This window comes from Manis pentadactyla, chromosome 1 (assembly GCF_030020395.1).
Source record: "Manis pentadactyla isolate mManPen7 chromosome 1, mManPen7.hap1, whole genome shotgun sequence".
NCBI classification, from domain to species: Eukaryota; Metazoa; Chordata; class Mammalia; order Pholidota; family Manidae; genus Manis; species Manis pentadactyla.
This window is the reverse complement of record NC_080019.1, coordinates 7,914,161-7,930,849: the sequence shown is the minus strand read 5'-3', so window position 1 is coordinate 7,930,849 and position 16,689 is coordinate 7,914,161. Positions and strand designations below refer to the sequence as shown.

At 38.5% G+C, this 16,689-nt stretch overlaps 1 protein-coding gene across 1 annotated transcript in view; it reads left to right on the top strand.

Moving 5' to 3' along the window:
- Positions 1–16,689, top strand: part of ELP3 (elongator acetyltransferase complex subunit 3) — a 79,698-nt gene that overhangs the window by 28,601 nt on the left and 34,408 nt on the right. Inside the window, exons 10-12 of the mRNA XM_036889031.2 lie at positions 2,435–2,628; positions 13,685–13,775; positions 16,191–16,256. Of these exons, the coding sequence (XP_036744926.1) occupies positions 2,435–2,628; positions 13,685–13,775; positions 16,191–16,256 (351 nt within the window). The remainder of the gene's footprint in view (positions 1–2,434; positions 2,629–13,684; positions 13,776–16,190; positions 16,257–16,689) is intronic.

Below are 16,689 nucleotides of genomic sequence, written 5' to 3'. Positions count from 1 at the left end.
ACTTTGCCTAACTGCTTCCAAATGTTTTAAAGTTGAAAATATTACCAGTTTTTGATATTGTAAATAGCACTGCAGGTAAACAATTTTATGCCTATAACTTTTTATATTAGGTAAGATAGTCTCTTTGGGATAGATCCCCTGGAGTAAATTATCAGGTAAAGATTTAAACATAGTTGCTTTTCAAAGGGTTGTAATAATCTCTACTCATTTGAGCAGGGTTATCTTTTTCCCCCAAATGATTCTCTCCTGTTTATGTGTTTTCTGTATATGTACATACATATAATACTTTTGTCTTGAATTTGCTGGGTAAGAGTGCCATGTCATCCTGGGTTTTGTAATTATAGTAATATATTTTTCAGGTTTATATTTAATAATAAATTAATCTTTTTGGAATTGTGTGTTTTTATCCTCTGACCAATTGTTCTATTGGATATGAATTATTCCTACTGTTAATATGAACTTTCTAGATAAGAACATTATGGATTCATTGTTTTTTCTATTTGTTACAAATATTTTCTGCAACTTATCTTGGTCCTTTTACTTTTGTTGTCAGATCTCTTGATTGGTTGATCGATGATTCCTTCAGATGCTTCTAAGTTCAGAGCTACTTTTCTCTTCCAGGATTTTAATAGTGAAAGAAAATACTCTCTTTTCTTATAGCCTTTCTGTTCTTTCAATTTTAATACCTAATGGGTTTTCTGTTTTTGTTTTTTACTCTATCACATGTTAACTTGATCCATGTTAGCTTTTGTCTTGAGAAACAAGGTTGGTCAAAGCTCTTTTTTCTCCAGCTTCTGATAGGGTAAGTGTCTTAGAGATATCCTTTTAGAGAAAAGGATGAAAATATAGTTATTTCATCCACAAAAATACTTCTTCCTCCTGTTTTCAGTCTCCAAAAAAAGTTACTGCCATCACTTCTCCCCCTCCTATCTCTTCTCATGTTCTCTTTGCTCTTCCAGATTTTTTTTTCTTTGCTGTTATTTTAATTTGGTTTTGGAGGGAAAGAGAGAATGTATATTTTAGTTCTCCATGTTTATCTAGAATCCAGAATCAGTTCCATCATTTTTACAAAAGGAGTTTATCAGCCCATGTTTCCTAGATTGATTATACAAGTAACAGAGGCACTTCCCCGAAATCCTGTGTTCCAGTGTGGATTCAAACAAGGTAGAAAATAACGAGCATACATGCTCTTGTGGCTGGCTATAGAATATTTATTAAAGATCTGATGAACCTTTAATATCTAAAAGTTACGGGGAAAATGACATGCAGTTACAAAAGACTATCCCAAAGACCAAATGGTACACAAAGAGTACAGCACTTAAGAATATGGCAGATCTCAATGAGAGATATTAAAGTCTATAGTTACATTTCTTTAAAAAGCAACTTCCACAATGGAAACCTCTGCAAGAATAATGTACCACAAAATAAGCGTTTTTATAGTTCACAAGATGTGGTACCGCTGGCCGTATACATACTGATGCGGGGGTGGGGGGTGGGTGAGAGGGACTGTGTGAGTCCACCTTCATTCCTTCATCACATATTATGCAAAATCAAGATAAGAGCATATTAGCAGTGCGAAGTCATGGAAGGCTAATGCTTGGTGTCTCCTTGCTACAAACCAAATAAAGAAATAAGGCAGCCGGCTGGGATAATACAGTACAGGAAATGACTATGTCAAAGTAGATGAATTATATGTATTGCTCAGTGTCCAGATAACAAATGGACAGTGTGTATCTCAGGTTAGGAATGATGCCAGTTGGCCTGAGGACAGAACAGTCATATCCAGGCACTGGCATACTTACCCTGCAAAGGGGCCATATAGTAAACATTTCAGGTTTTGCAGGCCAAATAATGATCTGTGTCACAACTTTTTGAAAGTTGGGACAAATATATTATGTTATTAAAGGAGGACACAGTCTAGAGGTGAAGGCAGGCATTGAATAAGTTATCAGTATGATGATGTTAAGAAAGCAATAATCAGTATTCAATAGAGTGTTTTTGTTTTGTTTTGTTTTGTTTTTTATTGAGGCAACTTATACATGAAGGTCAGGAAGGCCTCTCTGAAGAATTGGCATTCAAGCTGAGACCCGAAGATTAGGTAGATAAAGAAAAATTGATGCACTTTCCAGGCAGAGGAAATTGCCCTTGCAAAGGCAGAAAAGCAAGGTTGTGAGGGTGACATGAGATGAAATTGTAGCAATAGACAGAGCTGGGTTAGTGAGGACTTTGTAATCCAGCACACACAGGCTTTGCTCCAGTGAGGCTGTAAAAACAAAGAGTTTCTGTTCTGTCTGCAGCCCCTCCCTTGCTGGGAAGGAAAGGCAGTCCAAGGACCAGGTAGATATGTGAGAGAAGCCAGCCCATATTGAACCGTCACCACGGGTACTCTCTTAGGTAACTAATGGAGAAGTAATTTTCTGTTCTCTATTCATAGGAGTTTTTTGAGAACCCTGCTTTTCGTCCTGATGGTTTGAAACTCTACCCGACCCTGGTGATTCGTGGAACTGGGCTTTATGAGCTGTGGAAATCAGGAAGATATAAGAGTTATTCTCCCAGTGACCTGATCGAATTGGTGGCTCGGATCCTTGCCCTTGTGCCTCCGTGGACGCGAGTGTACCGGGTGCAGAGGTAGAGTGCTATCTTTCACGCCAGCAAGAATCAGGGACTACCTGTCTATTTACAATTTCTAATGAGAATAGTCTGATTTCATATTAAGGGCTTTGAATTTTTTGAATTAAAAATGGGACATCTGGAATGCTATTTATAAGTAGAAGGGGATGGAAATGAAAAGACAGTAGGTCCAGGCCACTTTGCCCGCATCACATGTATTCACGCATTCACGTCCATTCACTTGTGGGCCAGGGAGGAGGTCCTGATGGCAGAGGGCAGGGGGCGCAGTCCAGGGAGATGAACATCCTCTTTCAGGGCCGCTTCGGTCTGGGAGCGGTAGTGAGTACGCGAGGAGGGAGTGGAGCCGTGTGTATTACCTCTTCTAGGACCTCCGAAGAAAAAAGAAGGGGACAACCATCATTCTGTTCAGATATTAATATAAATGTGGAGGAAGAGTCCACATTTATATTATTCCTGATCACGTGAAGGATATCATCTTAACTGTTTTTTCCCTAGGAGAGGGAAACTGAGGTCTCACTCACAATCATGGGCCTTTTATTTACTAGAAACATAGCATAACATTGAGGAGAAAGTTAGCCATTAAGTCACTTATCTACCTACAATCCTAACAAAGCCATTCCTTTATTTGCAGGCCATTAGGACACATTTCCACCACCCTGTAAAAACTGCCCATATTCCATTATTACAAATACAGACCAAAAGTGTTGGTTCGCAGGCTCCTCGGATGCTTCCCAGTTATAATCTGAAACTCAGAGAGCAGGAAAACGCCAAAGAAGGAGGCCGGCCACTCCGGGTGGGTGGGTGGTAGGTATCCTAAGCGAGGGACCTGACATGCAGGGTTTGTCTTGGGCGGCTGCAGGACAGGTAGATCTCCATACCCACCCTCCAGATCTTACAAGTGTACATAGAGGCCAGAGCTGGGTTCCAGCCTGGGGACCGTCCGGGTGCTGTCAGCACCACGTCACTATTTCCAGGCTGTGTCCTGGGGGCAGCCCCTTGGGTGGGGAGGCCAAGCAGAACCCACATTCCAAGGACAGGGGAGGGGTGAGGAACCTCTAATTGCCAGGGCCCTGCTCACAGGTCATCTGGCACTCATGTCTTCTCAGTGACCTCCCCCAACAAAAAGGTGACTAGCAAATAACATGTATAATCAACTACTGGGACTAGTACTCTGCTGAGCACAAAAATATATTACTAATACTAAAGCAATGAATATTGAAAATAAGCAGAATTATTAACTAAAGGAAAATATTAAGGAAATAAAATAATGGGTTTACTTAAAGGTCAAATATACTTCTGCCACAACACAATTGATTTAAATTTTTTAAATTATTGGCTCGCATAAGGATCTAACTTGCCTATACGATCGCAATTTTTAAAAATACACTTAAAAATACTAAGGAGATAGTAAATAGAAAATTCAGCTGTCAAAGTTGTTTGCATTGTCCTTCCTCTTCTTTTTCAACCTTTCTGGAACAAGTCAGCGCAAAAGACAGTAGGAGGTGTGGAATGGTGCGGACTTCCACACCGGAGAAGCAAGGAGTCACAGGGCTCAGAGCCAGAGGAGGGTGCCCTTGTTGAGGAGGCAGAGGTGTGGTGTGGGCTACAGCAGCCTGAATGTGGTAAAGAGGCATTCTCACGGGCTGACCAGGCCGGATGTGAGCTGAGCAGGCTGAGGAAGGTGTCTCTGAGTGTGCAGAGGAGAGGACAGCCACCAAAGACTGGCTGCTTGCAGGGGTCGATCTAATAAGTAGATGATACAAAGGATAAATGGGAGCTAGGCTTTTTGGTTACCTGAAAAGGGAATTACAGATGTGAAAAGGGAGGAAACTAGAATGTACCCCCTCTTGTTTTAGAATAGAAAATGTTGGTGTAAACCTGTGATTTTCAACATTCAGGTAGAAATAGAAATAATTGTAAATGTTATAAATAATGATATTGTGTGTGGCTTTTCACAGTCTATTTAATGCCATACATTTTGCATTTCTGGGCTGTTTTTTGGTGATTTTGCCACTTAAAATGGCCCCTAAGCATAGTACTGAAGTGCTGACACATGTTCTAAGTAAGGAAGGCCATGATGTGCACTGTGGTGAAAATGCATGTTAGATAAGCTTCATTCAGGCATGAGTGATAGCACTGTTGGCCCCGAGTTCAGTGTTTGTGAGCCGACTAAGGTGTCCTTAAACAGAAACACAAGTAAAACAAGGTTCTGTGTTGATGGGTTGATAAAAATGTGACTAGAGGCTCACAGGAACCTAGTTCTGTATTTCCTCTAGGAGCAGTGTTTTAATATTCATTAAATCAGTGTTCATGGCAACATTGTAGAATGTAACTACTGCAAATAATGAGAACTGACTATACTTCGTTTCAAAGTACCCCTCCCACCACATACTTATTAATTACCAAGTAGAAAAGAGTTGCTTGACCATGGAGAAGCCTGGCAGAGATCAAAGTGAGTATCATCTTAGTACAAGTCACAGCTGTGTGCCACCTGATGGTATGCATTGAAAACATAGCATCACTTATGTGTTACTCAGCTGGACCTCCATAATCTGAATCTAATCATGAGGAAACATCAGACAAACCCACACTGAGGAACACTGTAAAAAATCACCAGCCTGCAACCTTCAAAAGTGTCAGGCTCAAGGGATGAGTTCATTGTGAAGGAGACTAAAAAGACAGCTAAATACAACCCAAGGTTCTGCTGTTCCTTTCACTCCTAAGGACGTTATTGAAACACTGGCGAGGCTGGAGTGGAGTCTCAGTTAGGACATTAGTAAAGTATCAGTGTTAATTTCCTGGTTTTGATGGTTATATCATGGCTATGTAAGGGAAGATCCTTGTTACAGGAAATACTTAGAGTATTCTAGAGCTGTTGGGACATCCTGTTCCCAATTTACTCTCAAGTAGTTCAGGAAAGAGTTATTTGTACCACACTTGGAACATTTTCTGTAACTTTGAGATTGTTTTCTATTGTGTTCATTTAAATTTTTAGAAACAAAGATGCAGTAAGTATTAACCAAAACAAAAGAAAAAGTCCTTTGCATTTGGCTGATTTGGGCAACCAGAGAGCAGTGAAGATAGGACTTCCCAGCAGCTGGCATGGTAGTGACATCTCTGCAGGGCTGGTCGGTGCCTGGGCAGCGGTGCTGTGGGGTCCGAGTGAGTGCCCACAGACATTTCGCTCCCAGGGTCAGTGTTGTGGCTGGACCCGCCCTGACACCTGCTGTGATTGCAGCCACATTTCAGCAGAAGCCCCCAGGGAACTTTGAGGAACTAGTGTTATTACTGATGCCCCAAATGATACCTGGGAAGCCCAAGGGGCACACAATAAGGTTGAGGGGAAGGCAGAGTGTGAGCCTGGGATTCAGACTTTATTAGGATCTGAGAGTCGAGTGTCTAGGGTTCTGTGGAGTTCACCCTTTGTTAACTAATTTAAACTAAGAGTGGGCATTAGGGCATGGAAGGGGGAAATGGGGTCAGTTAAGCAGTCATTTATGTAGGTTACCCAGGCTTTCTGAAAGGGGGAACTTCACGCGTGGGGGGCAGCCTAATGTGTCACCCAGTGGTCTTGCCAGCAGCTGTGTCATACAGCTGGCGGTATGGTTGTTCGGGACAGAGGTATTTTGAAACGCATGCATCCGCAATCCAAAACTGAATGTCGAGCCCTTATACTGCAATCCAAAAACTTATTAGTGGGCACTTACAGTACAGGGCAAACACAAAACAACGAAGATAACTTCTTTTCCACAGCAGATATCACAGAATAATTAGAAATTCACAGCCATAGACACCATAGTTTTCCTACCAAAAGCAATAAGGCATATATCACACAGGCAACCAGATGAAGAATTACATTCTCTCCCCTCATTTGCAGCTTTAAATTTCTTACTGCTGTAACCAGTGAGTTAAAAAGCAACAGAGACATTACTATAACATTAAAAGCTTAATTTTATAGACTTGATGAAATATCACTGTGGGACATTGTTCTGGCCTACCACCAACTGAGAAAATAAGGATGCTGAGAAAACAAGAGCAGCAAATACAGTCTCTATAGGAAAATTATACAGGGGTCGTGACAGGAGGAATTAAGAACTTGTATGTTATACAACCAAAAGGTTGTGTGATGAGAAAGGCATGATATCGTGGGTCACCAACATGAGGGTAATTAAAGAAACCTCCCTGTTCGCAGTTCTCCTCTCATGACCCCATTACAGCTCTCTTTGGAGAACTGGCCACTGGAAGAGTTGTAATTCCAGGATAATTCCAGTCATAAGCCCAGCCATAATTCCAGGAGGTCAAACTGCCCATTACATTTCTCTCTTAATACAGCACTTAAAGGTTTATGTGGGACAAGTGGTACAGGTGGATATAGACTTAAGATTATGAAGTGGCACTATTATTTTACAAATATGTGGGTGAATTAAATGTTAATGGCATACTGTAAAACAAGAGGTATAATTTCTTTTAAAATGTGCAATCAGTAATATCGTCAGTGAGGCTGAGGACAATTCCTTGTTTGAAGACTGCGATGACTCAGTTCCTAATATAGTAAAAGCCTTTGGTGGAGAGAGTCTAGCTGGGATGGGAGATTTTCATGCTTTGGAAATGATAATTTACTTAACTTTTAATGTAATTTCTAGTTTTTTTAGTATAAAGATTAAAATCTTTATGGCATTTTCTATTTTTTTTGTATTTTTTGTGCTTTTACTATAGCTATATATTTCATTAGAACTGCTTTTTTTATGTAGCTTACTGTGGACTAATAATGTTCAATAAAGCTTTTGCTCTTCTATAAGCATGGGCAAAATTCTTCAAATATATTGTTACTTTATATTTTGTATTGAATATTACTGTGGCTGCCTGCATGGGAAGCCATTCAAATTTTACTGTATTTCCCTACTTTTTACCTATTTTTATCTATGTATTGTCTTTGTACATACTGCATAGAAAATGATTTAAATTCATTTTATATTGACTTGCTTTTTGTTATCAGTAATCACTGAAATTCTGGACTGGGCTTTTGCAGGGCTGAGGTGTAGGGTATGATATGTTTCTGCCACGTATACTGTTCATTGATCCCAGGACATTTCTTTTTGGTCATGTGATTTTATACTTTCTTCCAGCAGTTTTTAGACTTACTAGTTATACTGAACTTATATTTTCTTCTTATTTTCCAGCCATACAGTACTATATTTCCATGAGCAAAATGTTTTCTCTATAAAGGCACTTTTAAAATCACTTCGAAAATATGTATTAATAACAGGTTTACATTATTTTTCCAAAATTTTCCTTGTATAATTGAGATGCATCTTTATACAGCAGTACATTTTATTTATACACTGGCAGATATACTGTTTGCATTTTTGCCTTCCTTTTCTTTTGTTAAAGACTTGGATCTTGGATGATTGTCATAATTATAATTTTAATGGCAGCATTGTAGTCCTGCATTTTGTCTTATTCAGGAAACTGTTCCCATTAGTTGGACATTTAGGTTACTTCCAGGTTCCTTTACCTTTTTTTTGTAATCATTATCCTGGCCTCTATTACAGCTAAAATCCATGGACATAGAACTTTCACTTCTTTTGAAGTAATCTGCTAGAATACTATAATCAAGGAGAAGGGTTACTCACAAGAAAAGATCTAAGCATCTTTCTTAGTGTTACTAGTAAGCTTTCGGAAAGAAGGAAAGTATAAATGAACGTTGCAGTTTTTGCTGTGTATATTGATAGGGTTTTCCAAAGTGATTTTACTAATTTAGAGTAAACAGTTACTGTTTTTATCACAATCTCCACAGAATTGGATGCTTGTATTTTTTATGTAGCTAGGAGTATTAATTTGCATTTCCCTAGATATTAGTGAGGATTATTATATTTTCCATATAAATGATTATCATTTGTTTCTTCTGTCAGTTGTCTGTTCATGTCTGTACTTTGCCATCATGGAATTTGGGTCATAAAGGTGATAGTGCTTTTTATGAGATGGCTCCAAAAAAACTTCATAAACTTTATGTTTACCTTCCAGAGGCCTTTTGAATTCTGTCCTTTTACCTGGACAAATAAGGAGACCAGGGAGACAAAGCTGTGTCCATGCTCGTCCTTGATAACAATTTGATAGGTGTGTTCTGATAAAACAGCTTCTTGTCTCTGCTTAAAAATTTCATATTCCATTTACTGGTGTATTAAAGTTATATTCAGATACAGCTAGAATTTGGGATATCTAGTCTTATAGAAAGAAACTTGTATCAAGAGCTAGATGGTAAAATTTTGAAACAGAAGTGCTAAGGAAAGTGTTAGTGGGTAACTCAAGTATTATATACAAACGCACAGAAGAGAAGGCGGGCGTTCAGGCAGTTAAGCGGCTGAGAAGCCTTGTGATGGGGGAAAAGAGAATCACAGTGTTGACTCTCCAGTGTCTCTTCTAGCTTGAATTTTAAACTTTTAGAGCAATTCTGAGAATGTAGGAAACTGATATTGGTCTAAAAATGCAGTTATGTACCCTCACTCTCCTTAATTTGGAGTCAGTTATATCTTGCTAGAAAAACAACATTGGCAAAAGAGGAAAACCTCCTCCCAGAGTGTTTAAGCCAGGCAATTTTAATAATAATAGTTCAATTTTTTAATCATTTAAAGGAAAACTGTATATGTCTTTGTGTTCTCTGCCTTTAGAAAATATGACTCTCTCCATGTAGGTTCACCTGGTGACGGCTTCTGCCAATTACAGGCAATATACTCAGTGTTGACTAGGGAATCTAAACTGACACGTGGAGGAGAAAATCTTAGGATTATTTTTTACAAAGGTATGAGAAGAGAGGAAAAGACTAAGGAAAGTAGGAGGGAAGATATTTCTCCTGAAAACACAGTACTTAACACTTGTCCCCTTTTTTCTTACTATATTTTATGAATACATTACTTGATACTTTTAATTGGCCATTTTCCCCATTCCCCCCTTTTGTTTTTCCTCTTAACTCATTTACACTTTTAATTTTATGACCATTGAGCCATGATATCGGTTGTTTTTTTTTTCTTGAAGCAGCATCTTAATAGATGATTCTGTATTGCAGCCCTGAAGGGTGCAGTCAAGGATTAAATGTAAAATCCCATCCAGATACACGATGGAGCCACATCAAGCTGCTACTGCCTGCAGGCTGTTTGACAGCTGTCTGCCTTGATGTGATATTTAAATCACTGCGATGCATTAGAATAGAAATACCAATTTGCAACCAAAACATGCTTGAGAAGCTTGAGAAACTTCAGACCAAAAAAGCTCTAGACATCACTTTGGAAGGTTGTTGATGAGGAAATTGCAAATATTACCACCTCTAAGCTTGAAATGTTACCTGTTGAAATAGAAAAGTGAATATTCTTGAATGGAATTTCTCTCTCCCCAAGCCAACAAAGTGAAACTATATTGAAACAAATTGAGAAACCTTAAACTAAGCTTAATTCCTACCTACGTGGAGGCAGCAAGTTCAAGTGGGCAGTCATCTCATCTGGGCTTTGAATTCCTACGAGACTGTAATATGTCTGTTTATCTTATATATTCTAGACTGCTTAATATATTATTTTGCACATAGAAGATACTCAGCATATATAGAATTATCTCTCTTCATTTTCAGTGAAAAAGACTTTAACTGGAGGTGAAAATTGCCACATTTCTCTTCCTTAATGAGGAAGAACTCCTGTCTGAATACTCCAGGCATGTCACTGCCAAAGACCATCAAAACCATGTTGCCTCTTTGTGATGACAGACACAGTGTAAGGGCATCGATGAACTGTCAGCATCATAAAGCCCTGTGTTTCTGTGTCCTCCCTGACTTGTGCTTTGTGGTGATCGGGGCCAGCTTCAGGAACATGCGTCCTGTGCAATCTCAGGATCTTGCACTTGCTTAATGCTCTAATCTTGAAATTATTGATCATTTTTTTAACAAGAGCCCTCCCTGTTCTCATTTTACACTGGACCCCACAAATTGTTAGCCAGCCCTGCTGGTAATTCTTACTTTATGTCATATAATTCTTCTTAACAACACAGTATGACACAACCTATTCCTTAGAGAGTTTATTTGTATTGAAAATTTTCTTGTCTTTTAGAAGTCCTGGTTCACTATAAAAATATTTGTAAAGCCCATTTTCCTTTCCCTTTCCATCTCCCCATGCCCCCTTCCCATCGCCTGTGGAGACAATGACACGGAGGCATTGACAGCAACGTGCGTGGTGTGAGAAGAATGGAGAGTGAATGTGGGGACTGCAGAGGTGGCAGCTAGACTAGTTGGGAGGTTGGTTATATTGAGCAAATAGATTATTGACTTGGCAAATAAATATACTAAAGATAAGTGAGCTAAATTTCTCATATCTGACGGGATTTACAAACACTGAAAGGTAGAAAGCTGGAAAGAACACTGAGGCACTGAACTAGAGTTGTAATTGCCAGCATGAGCTCATGAGCTTTTACATTTTTATATAGAAATAGTTAGAGATGTATGTGTATGTTATGTGCATATGAATATAAATATACATACATACATTTCTTAGTTGTTTACACCGAGAGGGCCTAGAGGCGGTGACCCCTCGGTAATAATAAGCATGGTGAGTTCCCAGGTCTTCCACAGTAGATTCTAAATACCACTCTCCCCTAAAAGGAATCAGGGTTTCTTGGAAAGATGGCCAGTTCCAGGGCCGGGGCAGCAAACATACAAGGTAAACCTCAAACAACTTACTGTTCCAGGAAGTAAAGAAATATTTAAGCAATAAAATAATGTTAATATCAGGTTAATATCACTGAATAAAATAGAAATCCTTGAGATCATAAATAAATGAATAGATAATAGGAAAGAAGGAAAAGTTCTTCCTTATAACACAAGCTCAACTAATAAATGCAGAAGGGATGATAGAAATAATCACCGTTTGACAACCATCATAGGGAAGATGGTACAGATAGGAGTCTTCAGTAGATGCTAGGCTGGTAGTTGGAGGGTTGCTGAGGAAAGGGTATTGGTATGATACTGTGTAGTTCCAGCTCATACTGTAAACAAGGGTGCTTTCTGCCGTCTATTTCATAATACAGTTCTGTGCTTTTTGTTGATTTTCTGTTTGAATGGCCCCCAAGCATAATGCTAAGGTGCTGTCTATCTAGTGTCTTGAAATACAAGAAAATTGTGAGATGCCTTATTAAGAAAATTAATATATTAGATAAGCTTCCTTGAAGTATGAATTATGGTGCTCTTGACCACAAGTACATTAGAGTCAATTATATGTTAAATAAAATGCTTTAAACAAAAACACACATAAAATAAGTGTTTATGTGTTGATCTGTTGAAGAAAACATGACTACATGGCTCGTGAGAACCTAGCCCCACATTTTCCCTAAGAGCAGTGCCTCAGTATTTCACAGTTGAGTATTCACAGCACCTTTATAGAACATAACTGCCGTGAATGACAAGACTCAAATGTGTCTGTCACGTAATGGGTACTAACAGTGGGTGCTGTTGTTTCTATCAGATTAAATTCATGTCACACTTAACAGTGTTTTAAAGTAAAATTGAAAACATGTAGCATATATTTTCAAATGTATAAAAATATATACATATGTTTGTGAGTTATTTATAAATATTTCAGAGTAAAATAAGGCATTTAGAAAACTTTAATTTTGGCTTACTGTAATATGAAACAGTAAAATACTTAAAACAGTATATTTGCACCTTCCTTGCTAAAGTAAACCATACTTTTTACTTTACTCGCCTCCATTCAGTTTCATCTGCTTGACAGTTCAAAATGTATTTGATTTTAAGAAATTACAGTTCCAAAGATAACGATTTATTTTACTAAAAACTGCAAGAAAATATTATTAGCATCTATTAACTGATCAATATATTTGATGTTGAGTATATTTGTTCATGTCACTCTCATGGTGTGTCATTTGAACTCCCTGGTGTGTCATTGTCTTAAAGAATTTTGGCTTATCGATTTATAAAAAAATGTCTTTATGGAAACTAGTGGCTTTCACAGCCTAATAGATTTGCTGTGTATAGCTTTGAATGCTAATTAATTGGCTTTGGTACTTTGGAATGAGTGAGGAATATCTTATTAAAATCAAATGGATGAACTGTCTAATTGTATTTACTTAACATTTGCAGGGATAAGTAAAAAAGAAGGAAAAACTCCAGTTGATTCAAAAGCAAAAATTAGAAGAAAAGATAATTGGCATATTCTTTAAGTCTTTCTCCTAACCAACCAAATATTAGACAAAACAAATTGGGGACTTTGGATAGTCCTGAGCATATTACTGTGCTAAGCATATTCTCACTTCAGTTGTTTTTTTTTTAACTGTTTTATCTTTAGATACTGATTTTTGCCTAGAAGAGGGTGTTGTGGGCTACTAAAGTGGCCCTCATAGCTTCAGTTTTTGATTGAAGCCTCCTTGATGCCTGGCACTTTATAATAATGCCAGGAAGTAAAATTTTATCTCCTCTCATCTTTAGGCTAGCTATGATTCTTCTAATGCAGCATCACTTCTAATTTAGATTTTGGGGAAACGGGGAAAAACTTATACTTTGAGACCAGTTGCTGGCTAAACCAGGCTTTTGAGCTTCCTGGTTACTTATCCTTCAGTGAGTGTCTGGGAAAAGTGTTTATAAGCTAATAATAAAGCAAAGCTTTAATAATAGTATTCCTCCTCTTTTAAAAATTTGGATCTTATAAAAAATCTTTATTCCTTTTTTTATTTAGAACAAATACCAACCAAAAATCATTACTAATGGTCATTGGACATTTGTTTTGCACTTTGAATCTTATAAAGTGATTTTCATCAGGTGTTTCTCCCAAAAACCCTGAGCAGCAGGTGAAAATCAATTTCACAGATGGGGAAAGTGAGGGATAGAGAAGCTCTGAACCTTGTTTTCTGTTTAGAATATTCAGCCTCTGCTTTTCTGGTCTGCTTTGTAAGGGATTTTTTTTTTGGAGGGAGGGTGTTTGTTTGTTTTTTTTCAAAATATCCCTACCTTCCTGCTATAGAGAAGGATTTATATTTTGCAACAGCTCGCCTTTTTCTCCTACAGAGATATTCCGATGCCCTTGGTCAGCTCAGGAGTAGAGCATGGTAATTTGAGAGAGCTGGCATTTGCAAGAATGAAAGACCTTGGAATACAGGTAGGTGACTGACCATAACCATTGAGATCAAAATCAATGAAAACACAAAAAAGCCTTTGACACTAGTTTTCTTACATACTTCTGCATTTGATCAAAAGCTGCCAAATGCCGAAGGCATTCTTGCTGTATGTTGAAGTTGAGGCTGGGGGTTACAAAGTCTGCATCCTATCCTATGCATCCTTTCTCCTTCTAAAAAGAGTATAAGTTTGTCAATTTAATGGTTGTTTTTTTTCACCTAATCAGATTGCCAACTATTTGCTTAATTTGCTCTTTTAAAACCATTTTTTTCTTTTGAAGTACTAGGTGTTCGATTCTTGACTAGTGGTTAAAAAAAGAATGTTAGAACACGACATTTGAAGAAACAAGGATTACAAGTGTGAAATCATTCCCAAACAGTGCTGTTGCCCATGTACATCAGTGTCCCTCCCCTCACCCTCACCCCCTGTCTATTCATTCATTTATTTATTTCACAAATATTTACTAAACATCTGCTTTCTGCTGGCCCTGGAAGTACAAAGCGCCCAGGCATCAGCAATTTAGCAGTCTCTGCAGATTCTTAAGTCACAATAAGGTTTGAAACTCAGTGCTCTAAACACTACATCTTATGGCTGCTAAAGAGGAAGGGCCACGAGTGGCAGATAGGCCCAAGCAGTGGTTCCCGGACTCTGCCTTCAGAGATCCTGGCTCACTAGGTCAGGGGTGGAGCTGCGAGGCATTCTCGTGCCCATTACAGACATGGACCACACTTGGAAACACATCAGTTTAAGGATTGAAAATCATTTTGGGGGCTTAACCAAGACATTTTATTCTCTTAGTCAAATTATTATGGGGAAATTTTTTCAGAAAATTGTTTGTCCGAGAGTTTGTGAACATTATTGGCTTATTCTACCAAAAAAAAAAAGTTCTAGACAAATAACACATGTGTTTACAGTAATGAAAAGCGTCAAAGAAGATTGTATGCCTGCTCTCCTTCACAGTCTCCTTGTTCTCCAACTCCTCTCTCCTCTGAGAATACCACTGCCAAAGTGACTCACCTGGCCTGGGTATCCTGATAACCGCATCTGGCTGTTGTCTTTTACCCTGTACCCCTCATAAGCCTTGGTAGCCTCTCTTGAACTGGGATTGAGTCTAAAGACTGTAATTCAGTCATAGCCAAAAGACACCTAGTTCACATAGGCAGTGTCTGTACCAGAAAATAGGCACACACCAATCTCTGCCTTTTAAAAAAGCCTCCCCCCAACCCCCAAAAAAGCAGCAGTATGCAAGTATTCATTATGAGTGTGTAATTGTAGGATGTTCACACCAAGCTACTGTATAGAACTACTCCAGTTCAAAGATAATATCTAAATGTAATAGATTCACAATTGCAGAGATTTGTGATCCTATTTGCTATACAGTTTTTGTTTTAATTCATTCACATCAGCAAAGCATTATTATTTTGCACTGGTTCCTGGGGCATAGAAGTAGCTTTGTTTTTATAGATAAGCTCTTATTTTTCTCATTGACTTCTCTACATATATATAGCAGTTCTTCTTAAATATGCTATTTAGTAGTATAGCTTGCATGACATCAGATTTCCAGAGTGCTCTTTTCTCACTGGTGGAAAATATTAGAAACCTGAAAATAAATTCTACTGTTCGTTCTCTAGGGACAAACATAACCATAGGACATATGATGGAATACCATGAGGATTGTGTAACAGTAAACAGGCTGTGCGGCACACACGCTGAGTTGTGGAATAGCAGCAGTAAGAGTTGTCTCACGTCAGCGCGGCCGTGCTTTGCATCCGTATCACCCACATCAGCCTTGTGCCTCCTAGGGACCCTCAAGGAGCCATTTGTGACCATGGCTCAGACAATGATAAATGGCTCTAAGTTTTTCTACCTTCCCTTCCTTCCTCCTTCCCATGCTGTCTTCTCTGTGCCCTTCTCTGCAAAAAACAGCAGTCTTCAGCATCCCTCTTTTTGACATTTCTGAATGATTTAAGTATGGTGATGCTAAAATGCTAACTGCTATAAAATGGGAAGGTTTTTAAAAATTAGGAATGTGCTCTTTGCTCTTCTGTATAGTTCCATATTACACTTTCAGGTACACCTATATCCCGTGGGTAAAACTATTTTCAGATTTTTAGGATGTCTGTTCTTTACTTCCAATTTTATATATATTGATCTCCTTTGAATTCTAAACTTACTTTAAAAGCAGTGGTGTCCTAACTTCATACATTTCCCTTCTGTTTTTCTCTCTCCTCAGGTTTATTAAAGATGGTGTCATTTTTAAATTGTGTATTTTTATCTTAACCTACTATGTCCAAACTTAATTTTGAACCCAGGGTTTGGTGGCAAGCTTTCAATAAAAACTGAATTAGTTACCAGTTTTACATTTGCCCCCTCCCCTGCCTTTTTTTTTCTTTGGCAGTGTCGAGATGTGAGAACCAGAGAGGTCGGAATCCAAGAAATTCATCACAAAGTACGGCCATACCAGGTTAGTTTCTTCCTTGTATAAAGAATGGGTCCTGTTTATAAATATTTGTCAAGCCTGGGCACACCTTCTTACCAACAGGACCAAACCCCAGAAGTTAATGAGTAATCTAAGAGCAAAGAGTAATCGAGGGTAGGCCATAGATGTCAGCGAGAGGCAAATAATAGGGAAGCTGAGTTCTAGAAGAGCCAGGGAAGGAAAACCAAGTGTGGACTTCATTCTAGATCAACAGTGTCCAGTAGGACTTTCTGCGGTATTGGGAATATTCTGCCATCTGTGCTGTCAGTATGGCAGCAGCCACCAGTCACATGTGACTGTTAAGCACTTGAAGGGTGCTAGAGCAACTGAGGAACTGAATTTTTAATTTTATTAAATTGTACTTAATTCAAATAAATGGCCTGTAACTAGTGGCTGGCTACCTTAATGTAGAGCTGGA